This window comes from Nomascus leucogenys, chromosome 12 (assembly GCF_006542625.1).
Source record: "Nomascus leucogenys isolate Asia chromosome 12, Asia_NLE_v1, whole genome shotgun sequence".
Lineage (NCBI taxonomy): Eukaryota > Metazoa > Chordata > Mammalia > Primates > Hylobatidae > Nomascus > Nomascus leucogenys.
Window position 1 is genome coordinate 8,946,067 of NC_044392.1, and position 22,241 is coordinate 8,968,307.

At 48.6% G+C, this 22,241-nt stretch overlaps 1 protein-coding gene across 2 annotated transcripts; it reads right to left on the minus strand.

Moving 5' to 3' along the window:
• Positions 1-437: 437 nt before the first annotated feature.
• On the minus strand, positions 438-6,944 carry MYCL (MYCL proto-oncogene, bHLH transcription factor). Of its 2 annotated transcripts, XM_012511042.2 has the most exons (3): positions 6,841-6,944; positions 5,970-6,474; positions 438-2,981 (listed from the first exon to the last, which is right to left on the minus strand). In XM_012511042.2, exons 1-3 carry the CDS (start codon positions 6,919-6,921, stop codon positions 2,383-2,385), a joined length of 1,185 nt encoding a protein of 394 aa, XP_012366496.2. In that variant the 5' UTR covers positions 6,922-6,944; the 3' UTR covers positions 438-2,382. The 2 variants fall into 2 exon arrangements, with proteins under 2 accessions (XP_012366496.2, XP_030679043.1); XM_030823183.1 differs by having other exon boundaries at positions 2,204-2,981; positions 5,970-6,944.
• Between the last annotated feature and the right edge of the window lie 15,297 nt (positions 6,945-22,241).

Below are 22,241 nucleotides of genomic sequence, written 5' to 3' on the forward strand. Positions count from 1 at the left end.
ATCATACCACTAAGATAACACCATCCTAAAGAGTATAAGGCTTTATAGTTTAGAAAGCAGTTTAAAGTCTACCACTTCATTTAATACCTGCAAAAACCCAGAGAAGCAGCATTTATCCCCATTTTACCGATAAGGAAACTAGGACTCAGAAAGATAAAGCTAAAGGCTGCAGAAGTGGTGGAGCCGGGATTTCAAGCCTTCTAAAGTACAAATTCAGCACTCTTTGCAATTCACAAGAGAATTCCGTGTTCACTGAGTACTGAGCCTACATTGTTTCAACATGTCTGAAATGGCATTTCAGGAACCCAGAGTGGAATGACCAGGTTAGCAACATGGTTAGAGAAGTGCAGCCCTCTGGATCACTTGTGGCTACCCTGAAATAGTTTTCTGTGGTTGAGGATGACTCAGGTGGCATAAGCTGCCCCCACTCTGACATGTTTGAGAAATCTTTTATTAGAAGATGTCCCAGAAGGCAACATTTTAAAATCAGGCAATCAGTAATCACAACTAAATACAAAATTTCAGGTGAACTTGCCTTTCAAAATAAATCAGACCCTTGCAACAGGAGAATTGCCCAAGAGTTTTTTTTTTCTTGTACAAAAACAGTCAACACCACTTTGCAAAAGGCATACAAAAATACAATATAAAAAAAAAGACTCCCCCCAGCGTAATACCCAACAGCAGCTTATAAAACACAAGCTATTCAGTTGAGACATCAGTAACCCACACCCAAACTGTCCTCCGTAGACAGTTCCAGAAGTCAGCTGGCTTTTGTAAACCATGCTCCAGAAGGGTAGAGAGGCTATTTCCAAACATCCCCTGGGGTCCTCTGAGGCCAAGAAGCAACCTCAGAAAGAAACCATTATGGACAATAGATTTGGAAGTAGCAGCTGGTTTTCCAGAGCCATATATAGTACTTACCACCCCCTACCCACCCCAACTTCCAAACCCAGAGCCAGCAGGCACCTGCTGTCCTGGGCAGAGTTCTGGAGGGGCTGCTGGTCCTTCTTCCAGGACAGGCTTAGAGGTGCCTGAGGTTACCCACATGACAACTGCTAGGTCGGGTGACTTTCCCAGACTGGAGGCTGCACGTGGATTCCACTTGGAGCTGCCGAGTCCAGCTGGGGTAAAATCCATCATGGTTGGCTAAGCATATCTCCTGGAGGCTCCTTTAAAACCCACCAGAAGCAAGTCCACCTTCTGGAGCACTGGATGAGTCCCAACAGCTCTCCCCAAAACTTCAGAAAGGCCCAGATTCTGGGAAAGAGATCTAATTCATGGCAGGCTGGAAGGGGCCCAAGGGTGTCTGCAGAGCCAGCAAACTCCTTGGAATTGCATGAGGAGGACAGATTTGCATGGTTCCAGAAGAACTTCAAACTCGCCGCTCAAGGATTGAGATGAGAGGCAGGTGGGAAAGAGGCAGCAGTACAGTTCTCCCTCTGAGGTGTCTTACACCTGCCTTGAGAAAAGATTGGGCCTCAAGTGCCCCTCAGAAAACACCTGGGCAGGGATCAAGTTCATGGGCCAGGACTCCAAGCTATCTCCAGGCCCCAGGCTAGGACCCATTTCCCTGTGTCTTGGGGAAATATTTCTGACCTGTGGGAAAGGGTACTGTAGAGCCCATTGCATAACAAAGGCATAATGGAACAAAAAAGTCCCTTGTGAGGAAAGAAAGGTCCCTCCCTCAGAGGAGAGAGCCCAGAGGGCTCTGAGACAAAGAATCTAGAGGCCAAGCTTTTTAAATGTTCCCGGGGTCGCAGCATTGGGAGTGGGAGGAAGGGGGTCAGCTAACATCATAATATATAAAGGTTTCCAACTCCTCGGCTACTGTAAAGTGTCTGACAGTGAGGTAATGGTCAATGTTGATCGAGTCTGCGAGCTTGTCTTCACCCAAGACAGCTCGTGTGTCTTCTGGAAAAAGGAGCCTCAGGGAGAGCATCCAGGCCCAGCTGTCCTTGCATCACCCCAGAGACACCAGTTGGGAGCATCCTTTCCTAGCCTAAAGCTCATGCAGTGTGAGATTTCATGCAGGCTGGAGCCCCTGACAACATCCACCACCTGTTGCATAGCATCTGTCAGCCTTTTCTTCGGAGCTAGTGAGCTAGGCAGACCCCACGGCTCCTTAGTCAGCTGCCTGCTGGGAAGCCAAAGGCGCCAGAGAACATCCAGCACTCCCATGAGTCAGGGAAGAGGGAGAGCTGGGTTTCAAGGTTTCCAAGAATGCAAGCCTTTATTGTGTGTGCACCGGCTGCAATGCATTCTGGGATCTACTGTCCAGACTGTCCCACCATAACCAAAATGTGCAAATTACTAAAGGGGAGAGGGAGGTTAAAAAATAAACTTGTGTCTTTGTAAGACAGAACTGTCAGGCTTTTTGGTCAGTTAGTAGCCACTGAGGTATGCAATTCTTTTCTGCAATTGCTGCTGCCGGCATCGGAGCTGCCTTTTCTCTGTAGCCATCCTCTTCTCAGCCCCCACCAGGGCTTGCAAGTATTCCAAGGCTTTGCTTAGGATCACTACTTTGGGGGCCTTGGAGCAGCTGGCCAGGGTGGGCACTTGGTCCCTCAGGGCCAAGAATCGCGAACGCAGGTCATTCCGCCTCTTGCGCTCCAGGAAGTTGTGATTCTTCCTCTTGGTCACATCCTCAGTATCAGAACTGACAGGTTTGGAGTGGCAGGACTGGGCAGCCTCACTTTCTACAGGTGGGGGGCTCACAATCTCTTCATCCTCCTCATCTTCCTTTCCCCCTGCAGCATCTCTCTCCAGAACCTCTTCTTGGGGACCCCTCTCTGAAGCCTCTTCTTGGGAGCAGCTTTCTGGAGGAAAACGGGCAGCATAGTTGTGCTGTTGCTGATGGATGGAAATGTGGAAATGCTTCATGCAGGGATCCAGGGGGTCTGCTCGCACCGTGATGGTGACCGGCTTCCGAATACCCAGAGACTGCCTCTTCTCTACTGTCACAACATCGATTTCTTCATTCTCTGTCCAAGAAAAGAGATCAAGAGAAGAAACACATCCCATGAGAAACACAAACATAGACCCTACAGCTTTAGCTGTCTACGCTGGTGCTTGGGAAGGTAGGTGACATTTTTCCAATTTAGATATATACAAATTGAGGTGAGCAGAAAGCTGATTCATTTGTAATGGGGTAAGGGCACAGTGAAGGAAAGGAGGGGACATTAGCAAGAAGGAAAATATTCTCCAATTTCCTTTTGCACAGCAAGGCTTAGATAAGAACAAAAGGCAGACCCAAGCCAACGGCCCCCAGTCTGCAAAGGCTCTCCCCTCCCCCACAGAGGGGATGGAGAGAAAGAGCTACCGGCCTGGGACAAAGTTTAGCTATAAAGATCTCCCCCAGTCGGGCTCTTTCATGCCCCATCAGAATTGTAAATGAGGGGTCTGTGGGCAGAGCTGCCCTTTGTTCCTGCCCAGCACAGCCTGCACTTGGGGAATTGTTACTTTTCACAAGTTATAAATCCTATTATTCCCCCACCTCTCTATTCTGCCATCCCTTTCAGCTGAAGATTCAGAGAAGGGAGGGCTACAACCCATCCCTCTTCACCCACAGAGGGGAGGGAAAGGGTTTCCCTTAGGAGCATTTTGCTCTTGGGTTCAATGGGTTTCTAAAGTCATCCATCATTTATAGGTCCCCTGCCCCACCTCCTTCCCTGGACTAGAAGGTTAGATTTGTAATCATAGGTCGGCGAAGCTGCAGGAACTTCACAAAGGTACAAGCGACCATTTCCAAACTACCTGCACCAGAGGCAGAGACTGGGCAGCAGAATGTCCCAGATATGGGGCTCAAAACACCAGAGACCTGGAGACACCTGGACATGCCCTTCTTATTCACTGGCTTGAAGGTCTCTTAGGTTAACCTAACCAGGAGAGGGGCAATTGGGAGAAAACTCTCCTCCTGCTCCACACATTTTGCGGCCTCCACACAGAAGTCCACCTTAATGGATCTCGGCCTCGCAACGGAAGAGCTCCGTTCTCAGCTTCTTTGCATATCAGGAAGCTTGAGCCCCTTTGTCAGGAAGGCTTCCATTGTGTGGACAATCGCATTATTTCTCCATTAATAAAACCTGACCATTCAGCCCTCCTGGCCCCAAAGCCCATGATTGGCTGATTACGCTGTGTTTGGAATGCTGTCTTACCCAGCCTCTAGCCCCTATTGGGTGAGCTCTGCTGCCAATCACTTTCCCCACCCCCCGCCTCATTGTTTGCAATCTGTTGCATTTTGTTCCAGGCCATGTGGCCTGTGAGTGAACTAGAAGCTCACAAACAGGTTCAGGTTAAAGGGTAGGTCAGAAAATGATTCAGCAGGCTTCCCTACATCCCAAACCTTTAATTTTCAGTGTTAAGCCTCGTGGCTCAGGAAGATTCTAAGAAAGAAATAATTTAAGACACCATTCTCCCTTTCAGAGAGTAGTGTCTTACTCTACCCAGACAAGGAACTGTCTTCAGCAGGACAATCAAGTCCAACCCCATCGTGTGCAAATGGGGAAACTGAGGCCCAGATCAGCCAAGTCCACATATCACCTTTGTAACGTTCTGGACCTCAAACTAAAATGTCCAACTTCCAAAGCAATGCTCTTTCCACTCTACCACTCCACCAGCCGTTGTAGAGATACATCTTTATTGGTTTTTTTGATCTCAAGATTCTCTTTCCAGCCATTAAACGAACATAAACTCTTGGTGTAGAAAGCAAGCTGGTTAAAAATGACCTTAACACAGTGGACCAGGAAAAAAAAAAAGACTTTTAATTTTTCTTGTTATCCTATTTTTTCTCTCAAGTGTATGAAAACTTCCATACCCCATTCCCCAGTTCCCTATCAAATGGTCGTGTAAAAGTTATTCCTAAAAGCTACAGTGAGCTTTCTTGGTCCTGATTGATTTGTCACTAGCCTCAGTCTACACTCTACAAAAATACCCTCTCCAGTATTTCTCATCGGTGTGGAGGTCTAAGATGCCAGAATAAGAACAATGTAGTTTAGTGGCACAGGATGCCCCAGTCTGCCCTCAGCGAGGTTTGCACTTGCATCAAGGATGGGAGAGGAGGGCCTGGAGCTTTACGGCCTTGACCAGCACGTAGCCCACAGATTGCCACAAAGTAGGGGCCAGTGAATATTTGTTGAATGCCAGGGAGCAGCTGACGCTAGAGATGTATTGAGGGGGAGTGAGAAGGACAATTTCCCATCTCAGGACAAACAGCAAGGCAAGGTGTAGTGCTTCTAAGATAAGCTACCACAAAGACCCAAACATCAAGGAAGAGGTGCCTGGCTGGGATGGAGCACTGGGGAAGAGGTGCTGGCTAGATGGCAGAAAGCTGGAGCTGACTTGTAGTGATTGTCTATCTCTGAGCCTCAGTTTTTCCATCTGTTAATGGGGAGTGTTCATTCTTCCCTCCCTGTCTCAGGGATGCACAAGTGGTAAGTGGTGGTGGGGAAGCACGAGAAGAGGGCATTTATTATTGGCATTTTAAAGTAAAGCCAACTGGAGACCTAGGTTTTTAAAAGGATGAAGGCTTTGGCTTTGCACAAAAGGCTCTCAGCTTCTTCTCCCCCTAGGGGAATGTGAATTTCCTAGGGAAAGAGGCAGCAGCAAAAAAACTTCAGGCTTGGAGTGTCTCTTAAGGGACCCCCTTCCAGACTCCTTAGGACAGAAATCCCTTACAGTCCAACCCCAGTATTGTCCTCTCTAAGCGCCAACCCTCACCTAATATCCCTTGTCCCCTGGGGCTCCAATAATCATCAAAGGGACGCTGGCTCCTATGCCACTTCTCCAAACTGTTTACCAACACACCCACGTGCCAGACAGACACGGTTGGGGGCTACACGGGCAGCTTCAGCCAAAGAGAGGCGGAGATGGCCCAAGAGCTTGAGAAGAGCCAATGCCTGACCTCAGGCAGGGGCAGACCTTTGGCCACCCATGGGATGGCCCCCTCTTGGATGGCTCGGGGAGGTCCTTACCCGAGTCGCTTGGGCTCTCGGACCCGGAGCAGGCCTGGGTCTTGGGTTCGCCCAGCGGACAGGGGGCGGCGGGCGCCGGGTTGCCGGCTTCAAGGCTGGGAGTGCAGTCCGGGGCGGCGGACGCCTTGGGCGGGTTCCCCCGGGGCGCGCCAGCAGTGAGCCGGTCGCTCACAGCTCTCTCCAGCCGTTCCCGGGTCGAGAAGCCGCTCCACATGCAGTCACGGCGGATGATGGAGGCGTAGTTCCTGCCCCAGCCTTTCGAGTGGCCCCGGGATTCCGCTTCGTCTCCGGTGCACCCTCCGGGCCACGGCTCCGGGGGACCAATCCCGGGGGCCGGGTCCCCTGCGCCGGGACCCAAGCCCCAGGGCGGCGACGTGGGGGGCGATGGCACCAGCTCGAATTTCTTCCAGATGTCCTCGCTGGGCGCCGTGGAGCGGTAGAAATCCTCCCCGCAGTCATAGTCGTAGAAATAGTGCTGGTACGAGTCGTAGTCCATGTCCGCTCCCTGCGGGAGGGAAGGGGGGACGTGCTGACCGGGTGCCGGCAGGGCGAAGGAGGCGTCTCCGGGTCCCTCGGCACAGCCGGCTGCCGGACTCTCTCGTTCCTCCCCAACCCCACCAGCTTGCAGCCTGCGCCCAGTCCTCGCGTCCCGGGAAGCCGGGCCCCGGGTCAGAGTGGTAGGGGAAGCCAATCGCAGCGCGCGGACCCGACTGTGGGCAGCGAGTTCAAAGCAAACTTTGCCAGCGCCGCCCGGAGCGCAGCTCCCGGGGCCCGGCGGGGCCGGGAGGGGGCGCGCCGTGCCCAGAAGGCAGCCTGCAGCCAGCCCGCACCGCGGGACCCGCGCCCGTGCCCTGGCCACCCGCAGCCTCACCTCGCTCCCGCCGCCCGCCACCTGGAGCGGACCGGCTCCCCGCCGGCTTGGGGCAGCCCGGCAACCCGCACACACGCACATGCGCGCCGCCGAGAGCGCGGCCCGCACTCACGAGCGCGCCCCCCGCGCGCGCGCCCCCTCCCTCGCTCGCGCACGGCGGCCCAGACGCTCTCGGGATCGGCGCGGGAGCGCGAGCTGCTGGTGCATTGTTTCCTGACTGCCTTATATCTCGTCGCGCGCCCGGGACCCGGGGACTAGGGGGCGGGCCCTATGGGACAAACCCCGCCCTCTCCCTGCCCACTACGGGCAGTCGACAGGTGGGGCCGGCCCCACCTCCTGGCAGCGCTCGCCTGCTCCGTTCTATCCCCGGTAGCCCCCAAATAAATTGCACGCTGGGGAGCTCGAACAGGAGGAGGGCTGATGCGGCCCGGCGGCCGCTTGGCGGTGCCAGCCGGCTGAGCTAAACCGTGCTCCTTGCCCACTCCGAGCTGGGGAATTAGGGCTACTCCCTGCCCCACCCTGCGCGCCTACTTTCCCCGGCGCGCCCCGCTGGGTTCAGGTGCACCCGAGCCGCCGCGGGGGGTAGGGGGAGGGAAACGCGCCACCTGGCGGCCCTCAGCCCTGAACTTGGGCTGGTCCCGGCGTCCGTCTGGTCACCCGTCGGCCCATTTCTTGAGCTCGGTGGCCCAAGCCTGGACGGCATCGAAGCGAAGATTCCGGGATTTATAGCCCGAAACGTAACTTCCTGAGCCTCAGTTTCATCTGTAAAATGAAGGGATGGTAATGCTTACCTCACAGAGTTGTTGTGAGACTTTAGGGAAATAGGGCATCTAGGCAAGGGGCCTGGGCTAGGCGGAGAGGCAGACGGCGCTGGCTTAGCCCCCACTTTGGGGAGGCGGTGCAGAAATGAGGAATTTTTCCCAGGGCAAAGCCAGGGCTGAGACCCGCCATGCTCCCTCTCATCTCACACAAAACACTGTGGGAGCTGTACAGCAGAGAAAAGAGAATGAGGATTTGGCATCTGGAAAATACTGCCAGACCAAGTTGTTTCAAGTTTTGCCCTGCATTGCTGGCCAAGATGATAGATAACCCCTTTGTATAATCTTCTTTTTAAATTTTAAATATATTTTGTTAAGAGACAGGGTCTCACTCAGCGTCAAGGCTGGAGTGCAGCGGCTCGATCATGACTCGCTGCAACCTCGAACTCCTGGGCTCAAATGATCCTCCCTCCTTAGCCTCCAAAAGTGCAGGGATTAGAGGCACGGGCCACCGTGCTGGGTCCCCCTTTGTGTCATCTTCTACACAGATGACCTTTGGTGGAAGAGAAAAAATTAAACTATACGGCCAGTCTGAGATTTAGGCCAGAGAGTAACTTGGGACAGCAGCCAATGCATCTAGATTCCTCCACCTGGCATCAAGGTCTGGTGTCTGTCTACCCCAGCCTGATTGCCTGCTGTCTCTCTCTTTCCCTCCCACCCCTGTGGTCTAAGAACACCAAACTACTCACTGGTGGCAGACGGAAGTGAGAAGGGCAAGCAATTCAGTGTGGTTGGAGCATGGGACACGGATGTGAGTTGTTACATGGGTTGGGAAGGCAGGGAAAATGACAGCCTTCCGTTTTAGATACGTTGAGTCTGTGCTGCATGTGGGACATCTTGAAGGCAGAAACCTGCTCCTATTTGCTTTGTGATTTCTGCACCTAGAACAGCTTCTGGCAGACATTTGTGAACTAACTGACTTACTGAGGGACTCAGCCAACCAGATTTCATTGAGACAGCTTGTGTGCCCTGCTTTGTGCTAAACGGAAGTCACAAATCAGAAGGGTTCCAGGTTTGGTTGCAGCCCCAAGGCACAGGCATTGGATTGTCTTTTAGTGACTTTTCTCTGGTCCGCAGATGTCTGAGATGGTTGCTGTACTAGTCTGGGTTATTGGTTACAAATAACAAAAACCAACCTTAGGCCGGGCGCAGTGGCTCACGCCTGTAATCTCAGCACTTTGGGAGGCAGAGGCGGGTGGATCACAAGGTCAGGAGATTGAGACCATCCTGGCTAACACGGTGAGACCCCATCTCTACTAAAAATACAAGAAAATTAGCCGGGTGTCGTGGCGGGCACCTGTAGTCCCAGCTACTCGGAGACTGAGGCAGGAGAATGGCGTGAACCCGGGAGGCGGAGCTGGCAGTGAGCCGAGATTGCGCCACTGCACTCCAGCCTGGGTGACAGAGCGAGACTCTGTCTCAAAACAAAAAAACAAAACAAAACAAACAAACAAAAAACCAACCTTAGACAAATGTAAGCAGAAAATGACTTTATTGGAATAATTGGTGGTATAGACCTCAAGGGAGGCTGGAAATTTATGTTTGGAGAATGGGCCTTCTTTACCCAGACTACAGCCCCCACCCTGCAGCTCTTCTCATGGTTTCATTGTAGATGATATCTGGGGGCAACCAGGAGGTGCTGTCCCTCCTCAAGAAGTAGGAAAAAGGAAATTAAGTTGTCTTCTGAGAGTTACACTGCTTCTTCACTTTGCATACTTTTGTTTGTTTAATGTGTTCCTCGTCAGACTGTAAACTCAATGAGGGCAGACAAATGTCAGCCTTATTCATGCCTGTACCCCAGGGCTTTAGAACAGAGCCTGGCACATCATGGGTGCTGAGTGTATGACTGAACACAAAACACTAATGCTTTAGTTTTTGCGTTGTTTTTTTTTTTTTCCTTTAAGACAAGTCTCACTCTGTTGCCCAGGCTAGAGTGCAGTGGTGCAATCTTGGCTCACTGTAACCTCTGCCTGCCCGGTTCAAGTGATTCTCCTGCCTCAGCCTCTCGAGTAGCTGGGATTACAGGCACCTGCCACCACGCCCAGCTATTTTTTTTTTTAAGGTCATACTGCTTCTGTCCCTTTTTTTAAATTATTATACTTTAAGTTCTAGGGTACATGTGCACAATGTGCAGGTTGTTACATATGTATACATGTGCCATGTTGGTGTACCCATTAACTCGTCATTTACTTTAGGTATTTCTCATAATGCTATCCCTCCCCCCTCCCCCTAATTTTTTGTATTTTTACTAGAGACAGGGTTTCACCATGTTGGCTAGGCTGGTCTTGAACTCCTGACCTCAAGTGATCCACCTGCCTTGGCCTCTGAATTTTTTTGCTATGTTTTTTTGAGACAGGGTCTCACTCTGTTGCCCAGACTGGAGTGCAATGGCGCAATCATGGCTCACTGCAGCCTTGACTTCCTAGGCTCCAGGGATCCTCCTATGTCAGCCTTCTGAGTAGCTGGGACCATAGGAGGCATGCGCCACCACACCTGGCTAATTTTTTGTAGAGATGGGGTCTCCCTATGCTGCCCAGGCTAGTCTCAAACTCCTGGGCCCAAGTGATCCTCTCACCTTGGCCTCTCAAAGTGCAGGGATTACAGATGTGAGCCACCACATCCCACCTCTAATGCTTTAAAGTAGAGATATGCCAATTGTATTAGTGTGTTTTCACACTGCTGTAAAGAAATGCCTGAGATTGAGTAATTTATAAACAAAAGAGGTTTAATTGACTCATAGTTCCGCATGGCTGGAGAGGCCTCAGTAAACTTACAATTATGGCAGAAGGGGAAGGAGAAGCAAGCATCTTCTTCACAAGGCAGCAGGAAAGTGTGTGAGTGCAGGAAAAACTGCCATTTATAAAACCATTGGGTCTCGTGAGAATTCACTCACTATCACAAGAACAGCATGGGGGAAACTGCCCCCATGATCCAATCACCTCCTACCAGGTTTCTCTCTGGACACGTGGGAATTACAATTCGAGATGAGATTTGGTTGCGGACGCAGAGCCAAACTATAGCTTATAGAGACAGAATAACTCTCAGGCCCAGTCTAGACTACAACCTGGTTTAAAGTATTAATGCAGCTAAAGAAAGAGGGTGCCAGTTAGGAGGTTCTGGGCAGCCAAGGAAGCCAGAGATCAGGGAGAGTTGCCAAGACAATCACCAGCAGTGTCCATTCTCTGGGGACAAAGATGCTGGTCCAGGAACAGGGGAGATGGAAGTACCATTCTTCGGAGCCACTCAATTCACCCCCTACCTCACTCATGCTCTGGATCACCAAGCAACCCTCGAAAAACCATTCTGTTTCCTATGTAGATCAGTCCACAGGGAGAGAATGCACTCATCATTGAACAGGAAGATCCAGGCTGCTTCAAAGCCCTGCTTCCTCTTATAAATTAATGAATTGGCATCTGATTTGAAATATCAGTCTCATGAGCCTGGTTAATGTGTGTCTGTTCCATAGAGATGCTGCTGCTTTTAGGGCTAACAACTCTGGTTTCTAAGCTGGACCCAAGATGGTGATGAATTTACCAAAGTAACAAATGCTACCCCAGGGACCTTCCATTTTTCGGCAATATTTTATTTCCTTTATTTTTTCTAAAATATGTTTTTAATCAAAATACATGTAATAATTTTTTAAAAAATCAATTAGGCATATGGCAAAGTTAAAAAAAAAAAGGCCATCTTCTGTCTTGCTGCCAACTGATTCCCACTCCCCAAAGGCAGCTATTGTTTTAGCTGTTTTTTGTTTTTTGTTTTTGTTTTTGTTTTTGTTTTTCGAAACAAAGCCTCACTCTGTCGCCCAGGATGGAATGCAGTGGTGTGATCTCGGCTCACTGCAACCTCCGACTACTGGGTTCAAGCAATTCTCCTGCCTCAGCCTCCCGAGTAGCTGAGATTACAGGTGTGTGCCACCATGCCCGGCTAATTTTTATATTTTTAGTAGAGACAGGGTTTCACCATGTTGGTCAGGCTGGTCGCGAACTCCTGACCTTGTGATCTGGCCACCTCAGCCACCATGCCAGGCCTGTCCCTCATATTTCTTTCCATATTTTGACCAATACAGATATCTACTTTTCCCTGATTTTTAAATTTCTTTCTTTTTCTTTATTTTTTTGAGATGGAGTCTCGCTCTGTTGCCCAGGCTAGAGTGCAATGGCATGATCTCTGCTCACTGCAACCTCTACCTCCTCAGTTCAAGCGATTCTCCTGCCTCAGCCTCCTGAGTAGCTGAGACTACAGGTGTGCGCCACCATGCCCGGCTAATTTTTGTATTTTTAGTAGAGATGGGGTTTCACCATATTGGCCAGGCTGGTCTCAGACTCCTGACTTCAGGTGATCCACCCGCCTCAGCCTCCCAAAGTTCTGGGATTACAGGCTTGAGCCACCATGCCCAGCCCTTTTTCTTTTCTTTTCTTTTTTTTTTTAAATTGCACCTTGCAGAGCAAGGCTAACTCATACTCATAGGCAGAGCTTCCAGAGCCAGCCTAAATTTCCTTTCCTTTCTTTTTTTTTTTTTTTTTTTTTCGAGACAGGGTCTCACTCTGTTGCCCAGGCTTGAGTGCAGTGGCACCATTTTGGCTCACTGTAGTCTCAGCCTCCTGGGCTCAAGCAATCCTCTCACCTCAGCCTCCCTAGTAGCTAGGACTGGAGGTGCGCACCACCACACCTGGCTAATTAAAAAATTTTTTCTTTTTCTTTTTTTTTTGTAGATACAGGGTCTGACCATGTTGCCCAGGATGGTCTTGAACTCCTGGGCTCAGTGATCCTCCTGCCTGGGCCTCCCCAAATGCTGGCCTAAGCCACTGTACCCAGTTTATAATTCCTTTCTTATACAATATTTTTTTCAGTGTTAAATTGCCTCAGTTTTTCTTTTGCTTAGATTTCTACATATCTATTATGAATTTAACCCTACACATTCCCACTAGAGCTACAAAGATTACTCCACATGGTCAAACACACTAGGTAATCAGTCTATCAGTTACATTTTTTTTCTAGGAATCATCTTGGTTGGAGCCCCTTGTCTTCCTGTTCCAGTCTAAACTTATTGATCTCTTGGCCTGCTTCACAATTGTCATCCTGTGACTTCCCTTTACCATCATCTTGGAAATTCCCTCTGCTTCTCTCCTGTGTCGCATCCCCTGTTTTCTGGAGCTCATTTCTTCCTCTTTCTTGTTTTACTTCCTCACTTTGGTGGAGCATATCCTCCAGCAGCTGCTTTGAGAAAAGGTACTTGGGAAGTAAAAGTTTTGAGACTTTGTGTTTCTGAAATTGTCTTTAGTATACCCTTTGGTTGATGGTTTGGCTGGCTATAGAATATTAGATTAGAAAATAATTTCCCCTGAGAATTCTAAAAGTACTTCTTTTCTGTTTCTTAGCAACCAGTATTGCTATTGAGAAGACTGATGTCATTTTAACTACAAACCTTTGTATGTGACCTGTTTCTCTGGTAGCTTTTAGGATATATTCTTTGTCCCTGGCATTTTAAATGTTTTCAATGATGTGCCTTGGTGGGGGTCTGTTGGAATAAAGAATTTATTGGCCTTTCTCCCCAGTTCCTTGGAGGTAACCTCTAAATCCTTGGAATTTCCCAGGTAATAGGGGTGTCTGTTATTTATGGTAGGCACTGATAGCTTATGCTAAGAAGGTGACCCATGGGGGACCCCTAGATAGTTTAAGATGACTCATGATAAGGGCTGTCCATGCCAGAAAGACAAACCATGTGATTAGAGTGCTGGGGTTTTGAGCCACTTGATAATCAATCTGACCTCTGGGCAGGGGAAGAGGGCTGGAGATTTAGTTAAATCATCTGGACAGTGATTCAGTCAATCGTGCCTACATAATGAACCCTCAATAAAAACTCTGGACACTGAAGCTCTGGTGAGCTTTCCTGGTTAATAATAGTCTGTGTGTATTGTTACACATCAATGTGCCAGAGGATGATGCATCCCGACTTCGTGAGAAAAGGACACTGGAAGCTTCAAGTTTGGGATCCTCCAAGACTTTGCCTTTTGTGTCTCTTCTTTTGCCTGGTCCTGATTTGTATTGCCTTTGCTATAATAAAACTGTAACTATAAGTTTAGTGCTTTCCTGAGTTTGGTGTTCTACGGAATTATTGAACCTGAGTGGGTAGCGGGAAACCCCAGATTTGTAGTCATTTGGTCAGAAGTGTGGGTGGCCTGGGAAATCCTGAGCTTCTATTAATAGCTGGTTTCTGAAGTGAGGGCAGTCTTGTGGAGACTGCGCCATTAACTTGTGAAGTTTGGCCTAACTCTAGATAGTGTCAGAATTGCATTGCAGCATCTTTTTGAATTCTTTGAGCTAAGCCTTTTTATTATTTATTTATTTATATTTATTTATTTATTTATTTTTGAGATGGAGTCTCACTCATCTCCCAGGCTGGAGTGCAGTGGCGCAATCTTGGCTCACTGCAAGCTCTGCCACCCAGGTTCACGCCATTCTCCTGCCTCAGCCTCCCGAGTAGCTGGGACTACGGGTGCCTGCCACCACGCCCGGCTAACTTTTTGTATTTTTAGTAGAGACGGGGTTTCACCGTATTAGCCAGGATGGTCTCGATCTCCTGACCTCGTGATCTGCCCGCCTCGGCCTCCCAAAGTGTTGGGATTACAGGCGTGAGCCACTACGCCCTGCTATTTATTTTTTTTAAATTGAGACGGAGTCTTGCTCTGTCACCCAGGCTGGAGTGCAGTGGCACAATCTCAGCTCACTGCAACCTCTACCTCTTGGTTTCAAGCAATTCTCCCACCTCAGCCTCCCAAGTACCTGGGATTACAGGTGCCCATCATCACGCCTGGCTAATTTTGTTATTTTTAGTAGAGATGGGGTTGGCCAGGCTGGTCTCGAACTCCTGACTTCAAGTGATCTGCCTGCCTTGACCTCCCAAAGTGCTGGGATTACAGGCATGAGCCACCACACCCAGCTGCCCTAAACCTTTTAATCTGGAAACCAATTCACTCTGTAATTATTCCTTTGGGAAATTCCTCCCCTCCATTTTTTTCCCCTCTCCCTCTCTGAAACTCCTGTCTTGTCTTGTCTTTTCTCTCATCTCTACCTTTATGTGTTCTGTTCGACTTCCTAGGAGTCAGACTTCTAATCCTTTTTTTTCTAAAATAAAAACAGAGATAGGGTTTCCCAATATTTGCTAGGCTGGTCTCAAACTCCTGAGCTAAGCAATCCACCTGCCTCAGTCTCCCAAAGTGCTGGGATTACAGGTGGATTATAAGTGTGAGCCACCACACCCAGCCAAACGTCCAATCCATTTATTCATGTTCTCAACTTCCAACCCTTTTCTCAACTTAAACATTTTTTGACTGATATTTTTTAATTTTTAAGAGCTCTTTTTCTTGTTGTTCCCTAAATGTTCCCTTTTTGCAGCTTCCTGTTCTTTTTCCATGGACGCAATCTTTTTCCCATTTTCCTCTGAGGCTATTAATAATAGTTTTCATATTTATTATAGATTTTGAAAGTCTTTCGTGCTCCGTTTTCTCTGTTTTCTCTGACTTCTCCCTGGCTTACTTTGCTCTGTGTGTTTCATTAGAGGCTTTCTCAAACATCCGACAATCCTTGGTATAGATGTTTATGTATATTACAGAGTAGAGCCAGGCATGGTGGTGTGCATATGTAATCCCTTGGGAGACTGAGGCAGGAGGATTGCTTGGGCCCAGGAGTTCAAGATCAGCCTGGGCAATACAGTGAGACCACATGTTAAAGAAAACAAAACAAAACAGTGAGGCATTAAAAGCTGATTGAAAGCTCTATATGTGTGTTGGGGGGGTATTGATTACTGAGCTTCACTAAAGGGTTTTAGGCAGGTACCTAGCAGGGGACTCCTCAACTGTCAGTACCAGTCTTTCTTTTTCTTTTCTTTTCTTTTCTTTTTTCTTTTCTTCTTTTCGTCTCTTTTCTCTTCTTTTCTTTTCTGGGACAGAGTTTCACTCTTGTTGCCCAGGCTGGAGTGCAATGGTGCAATCTCAGCTCACTGCAACCTCTGCTTCCCAGGTTCAAGCTATTCTCCTGCCTCAGCCTCCCAAGTACCTGGGGATTACAGGCACCTGCCACCATGCCCAGCTAATTTTTTTTTTCTTTTGAGCTGGAGTCCTGCTCAGTCACCCAGGCTGGAGTGCAGTGGTGCGATCTTGGCTCACTGCAAGCTCCGCCTCCCAGGTTCATGCCATTCTCCTGCCTCAGCCTCCCGAGTAGCTGGGACTACAGGCGCCTGCCACCATGTCTAGCTAATTTTTTTTTTTTGTATTTTTAGTAGAGATGGGGTTTCACCACGTTAGCCAGGGTGGTCTTGATCTCCTGACCTCGTGATCCACCTGCCTCAGCTTCCCAAAGTGCTGGGATTACAGGTGTGAGCCACTGCGCCCAGCCGCAGCTAATTTTTTTTTATCTTTAGTAGAGACGGGGTTTCACCATGTTGGCCAGGCTGTTCTCGAACTCCTGACCTCAGGTAATCCACCCACCTCGGCCTCCCAAAGTGCTGGAATTACAGGCATGAGCCACCTCGCCCAGCCTACCTTTCTATTTTCACATACAGAAGCCCTCTAATCTACCAGGGCGAGGTTAGAAACCTGGCTGCCAGCCTTCTGGGTACCAAGAGGGGAAAGGAGATGAAGGGATCTATCTTATGGTTCAGCTAATCCCACTCTGACTTCAGTATAGTCCATCACTCTTGTTCTCAGCTGTGCCTGGTGTTCCCAAATCCACAGCCTCTCAATTCAACCTGTCTCCCGCCAGGTAGGAAGAGGGCAGTCACCTGATTACAGAAGTTGAGGGAGAAAATTTAGGAGTCTAATTCCTTTTACTTTCATCCAATCTTCTTCTTTTCAGCCCCATCCTACCATCCTGCCTTTAGAAATATCCAGTGCCTCCAGTTGATGAGCAGTTCTTGGGTTCTGATGCACTCATGGGCTTGCTCCTAGTTGATACTTCTCCTCCCACTCCCACCATAAGCAGTTACAGTTTCTGATTTTTCTGGCCTTTTGCTAAATCAGCCAGCCCTTATCTGTCTGCTTTCAAGCTTCACAAGGTTTGTATATATCTGTCAATTGCTGTTGTCTCCTCCCCCTCATTTTCTTTTTTTAAAAATTGAGGAAAAATTCACATGCCATAAAATTCAACATTTTAACCATTTAAAGTGTGCAATTCAGGCCGGGTGCAGCGGCTCATGCCTGTAAACCCAACACTTTGGGAGGTCAAGGTGGGCAAATTGCTTGAACCCAGGAGTTCGAGACTAGCATGGGTAACATGGTGAAACCCCGTTTCTACAAAAAAAGACAAAATATTAGCTGGCCAGCATGGTGGCTCACACCTGTAATCCCAGGACTCTGGGAGACCGAGGTGGGCAGATCACCTGAGGTCAGGAGTTTGAGACCAGCCTGGTCAACATGACAAAAACCCATCTCTACTAAAAATACAAAAAATTAGCCAGGCATGGTGGCACGGGCCTGTAATCCCAGCTACTCGGGAGGCTGAGGCATGAGAATCGCTTCAACCCAGAAGGCAGAGGTTGCAGTGAGCCAAGATTGCGCCACTGCCCTCCAGCCTGGGTGACGGATCGAGACTCTGACTCAAAAAAAAAAAAAAAACATATATATATATATTAGCTGGATGTGGTGTCGTGCATTGCAGTCCCAGCTGCTTACTCAGGGAGCTGCAGCGGGAGGATTGTTCAAGCCCGGGAGGTTGAGGCTGCAGTAAGCCATGATTGCACTGCTGCACTCCAGACTGAGCAACAGAGTAAGAACTTGTTGCAAAAAAATAAATAAATAAAAAATAAAAAATAAAGTGTATGATTCAGTGGTTTCTTTTATTTGCCTATTTTTGCCAACATTTGTCATTTTCTTTTCTTTTTTTTTTTTTTTTTTTTTGAGATGGAGTCTTGCTCTGTTGCCCAGGCTGGAGTTCGGTGGCACGATCTCGGCTCATTGCAACCTCCGCCTCCCGGGTTCAAGCGATTCTTCTGCCTCAGCCTCCAGAGTAGCTGGGATTATAGGTGCGCGCCACCACCCCCAGCTAATTTTTTTTTTTTTTTTTGTATTTTTAGTAGAGATGGGGTTTCACCATGTTGGCCAGGCTGGTCTTGAACTCCTGAGCTCAAGTGGTCTGCCTACCTTGGCCTCCCAAAGTGCTGGGATCACAGGTGTGAGCCACTGAGCCCCGCCTGTTATTCTCGAGCTTATCATTATTATTACTACAGCCATCTTTAATGGGTGTGGAAATGGTATCTCACTGTGTTTTTTTTTTTTTTTTTTAGACAGGGTCCCACACTGTTGTCGAGGCTGGAGTGCAATGACATGATCTCTGCTCACTGCAACCTCTGCCTTCTAGTGGGCTCAAGCAATCCTCCTACCTCCACCTCCTGAGTAGTTGGGATTATAGGCATGCACCACCAAGGCTGGGTAATTCTGTATTTTACCGATTTATTTTATGTTATTATTATTATTATTATTATTATTATTATTATTATTATTTGAGATGGAGTTTCGCTCTTGTTGCCCAGGCTGGAGTGCAATGGCATGATCTTGGCTCACTGCAACCTCTGCCTCCTGGGTTCAAGCGATTCTCCTGCCTCAGCCTCCAGAGTAGCTGGGACTACAGGCGCTCGCCACCACGCCTGGCTAATTTTTGTATTTTTAGTAGAGACGGGGTTTCACCATGTTAGCTAGGCTTGTCTCGAACTCCTGACCTCAGGTGATCTGCCCACCTTGGTCTCCCAAAATGCTGGGATTATAGTTGTGAGCCACCACGCCCGGCCTATTATTATTTTTTGATATGGAATCTCGCTCTATTGCCCAGTTTGGAGTGCAGTGGCATGTCTCGGCTCGCTGCAGCCTGTGCTTCCCAGGTTCAAGCAATTCTCCTGCCTCAACCTCCTGAGTAGCTGGGATTACGGACACATGCCACCACATCCAGCTAATTTTTGCATTTTTTAGTAGAGACTGGGTTTTGCCATGTTAGCCAGGCTGGTCTAGAACTCATGAACTCAGGTGATCCACCTGCCTCGGCCTCACAAACTGCTCTGATTACAGGCATGAGCCACTGTGCCTGGCCCTAATATTTGTATTTTAGTAGAGACAGGGTTTCACCATGTTAGCCAGGCTGGTCTGGAATTCCTGACCTCAAATGATCTGTCCACCTTGGCCTCCCAAAGTGCTAGGATTACAGGAATGAGCTACCGTGCTGGGCCTTCTTGTGGTTTTGAGTTGCATTTCTCTAACAACTAATAATGTTGAGTATCTTTTCATAGCTTATTGGCTGTTAATATATCTTGTTTGGATAAATGTCTATTCAAATCTTTTGTCACCCCCCACTTTTTTTTTTTTTTTTTTGAGACAGGGTCATATTCTGTCACCCAGGCTGGAGTGCAGTAGCACCATCACAGCTTACTGCAGCCTTGACCTCCTGGGCTCAAACAATCCTCTCCGTTCAGTTTCCCGAGTAGTGTAGCTGAGACCACAGGCGTGTGCCACCATACCTGGCTTGCTTATTTATTTATTTATTTGAGATATTGTCTCGTTCTATGGCCCACGCTGGACTGCAGTGGCATGATCATGGCTCACTGCAGCCTCTACCTCCTGGGCTTAAGTGATCCTTCTACCTCAGCTTCCTGGGTAGCTGGGACTACAGAGGCCAGCCACCACACCCAGCTGAGTGCACTGGCTCTATCTTGGCTCACTGCAACCTCTGCCTCCTGGGTTCAAGTGACTCTCCTACCTCAGCTTCTCGAGCAGCTGGGATTATAGGTGCATGCCACCATGCCCGGCTAATTTTTGTATTTTTAGTAGATACCCAGATCTTACTATGTTGGCCAAACTGGTCCCCAACTCCTGACCTCAAATGATCTACCTGCCTCAGCCTCCCAAAGTGCTGGGATTACAAGTGTGAGTCACCATGCCTGGCCCCAGCTAATCTTTTGATCTTTTGTAGAAAGGAGGTCTCCCTATGTTGCCCAGGCTGGTCTTGAACTCTTGGCCTCAAAGGATCCTCCTGCCTGGGCCTCCCAAAGTGCTGGTATTATAGGTGTGAGCTACCACACCCTGGTATTATAGGTGTGAGCTACCACGCCCATTTTTAACTGAGTTGTCTTTTTGTTGTCGTGTTGTAAGAATTTATTATATAGTCTGGATACTAGACTCTTTTTATAAAATTTTAAAATTTTTTATATTTTTAAGAGCCACTCAGAGCTCAGTGTCAGTGGGGATAAAACTGGATACTAGACTTTTTTTTTTTTTTTTGAGGTGGTGTCTTGCTCTGTCACCCAGACTGGAGTGCAATGGCGTGATCTCCGCCTCCCGAGTACAAGTGATTCTCCTGCCTCAGTCTCCGGAGTAGCTGGGATTATAGGCGCCCACCACCATGCCCGGCTAATTTTTTTTGTATTTTTAGTAGAGATGGGGTTTCACCATGTTGGTCAGGCTGGTCTCGAACTCATGACCTCAGGTGATCCCCCTGCCTCAGCCTCCCAAAGTGCTAGGACTACAGGAGTGAGCCACCGCGCCTGGCGTTCCTTTTTTCGTGTGTGTGCTTGTAAATTAAAACAAATTTCTTCTAATCCACTTGCTGTCATTTTAGTGGAATTTCAGGAGTGGAGATAAGCACATGTGAACAATCTTCATATTTAGCCAGAAATTTGTTCTTCCATTTATTGATTGATTGGTTGAGATAGGGTCTCACTCTCTCACCCAGGCTGGAGTGCAATGGCACAATCTTGGCTCACTGCAACCTCCGCCTCCTGGGCTCAACGGTTCTCCCACCTCAACCTCCAGAGTAGGTGAAACTACAGGCACGTGGAACCACACCCGACTAATTTTGTATTTTTAGTAGAGACAGGGTTTCACCATGTTGGCCAGGCTGATCTTGAATTCCTGGATTCAAGCGATCCACTTGCCCAGACTCCCAGCCACTGCGTCTGGGTTGTTCTTCCTTTTAAACTGCAACAATTTTCTTTCTTTCTTTTTCTTTTCTCTTTCTTTCTTTCTTTCTTTCTTTCTTTCTTTCTTTCTTTCTTTCTTTCTTCTTTCTTCTTTCTCTTCCTCTCTCCTCTCTCTCTCTCTCTTTCTCTCTCTCTCTCTTTCTTTCTTTTCTTTCCTTTGACGGAGTCTCGCCAGGCTACAGTTCAGTGGCACGATCTTGGCTCACTGCAATCTCCACCTCCCAGGTTCAAGCGATTCTCCCGCTTCAGCCTCCCAAGTAGCTGGGATCACAGGCACGCACCGCCATACCCAGCTAATTTTTGTAGTTTTAGTAATGATGGGGTTTCACCTTGTTGACCAGAATGGTCTCGATCTCCTGACCTCGTGATCTGCCCACCTTGGCCTCCCAAAGTGCTGGGATTACAGGTGTGAACCATGTGTCCGGCCAACAATTCTTATTTTCATTAGGCAGATTCCTGATCCAGGTTGTCTGAGAGGGCTTTCTGGAGGAGGGAAATTTGATCTGATCCATAAGATGTCTAGGATTTTAGTGGAAGTAAGGAGGTGAAGAGGGGAGAGGAGGAGAAAAAAGATTTAGGGAGGGGAGAGGTAGGAAGAGGAAGGGCTCTGGAGCTGGCCCCAGAAGAATTTAACCAGATTTAAAATCTGGTTTCTTATCCCATATCTGTGGCTCTGTTACCTTGGCTTGGGTTTCACTGCAAAGCTGTGCTTAAGGAATGTGGCTTTGCTTTAAGTTCAGTGAAAAAGGGGTTCAGGAGACCTTGTGTCTCCCTCTGCAGCCAGCCTGGGGAAGGGACCAGGCTTAGAGAGAAAACAGCAGCTTTCAAGAACAGTCCGGGAGCGGTGGTTCACGCCTATAATCCCAGCACTTTGGGAGACTGAGACGGGCAGATTACCTGAGGTCAGGAGTTCAAGACCAGTCTGGCCAACATGATGAAACCCGTCTCTACTAAAAATACAAAAATTAGCCCGGTGTGGTGGCAGGTGCCTGTAGTCCCAGCTACTCGGGAGGCTGAGGCAGGAGAATTGCTTGAATCTGGGAGGCGGAGGTTGCAGTGAGCCGAGATCATGCCATTGCACTCCAGCCTGGGTGACAAGAACAAAATTCCATCTCAAAAAAATAAAAAGAGAAGTAGGATGAAGGAAAAACTACTCTGAAGCAGTGTCATGCTGAGCAGGCTTGTACTGACCCTTAGTTTTCTCATCCGTAGAGAGGTTTTTCCTATCTAGCAGCATTACTGGAGAATTAAATTAAACTGTTTGCAAAGTTTTAGCACAGTGCCTGGCACAGAGGAGAATTCCAAAAATGCCAGTTTTCTTCTCTTCTTCTTTTTGTTTTTTTAATTTTGAGACAGAGTCTCACTCTGTTGCCAGGCTGGAATGCAGTGGTGCGATCTTGGCTCACTGCAACCTCCGCCTCCCGGGTTCAAGGGATTCTCCTGCCTCAGCCTCCCAAGTACCTGGGACTACAGGCGCACGCAACCACGCCCAGCTACTTTTTGTATTTTTAGTAGAGACGGGGTTTCACCATGTTGGCCAGGATGGTCTTGATCTCCTGACCTCGTGATCTGCCCGCCTCGGCCTCCCAAAGTGCTGGAATTACAGTTGTGAGCCACTGCAC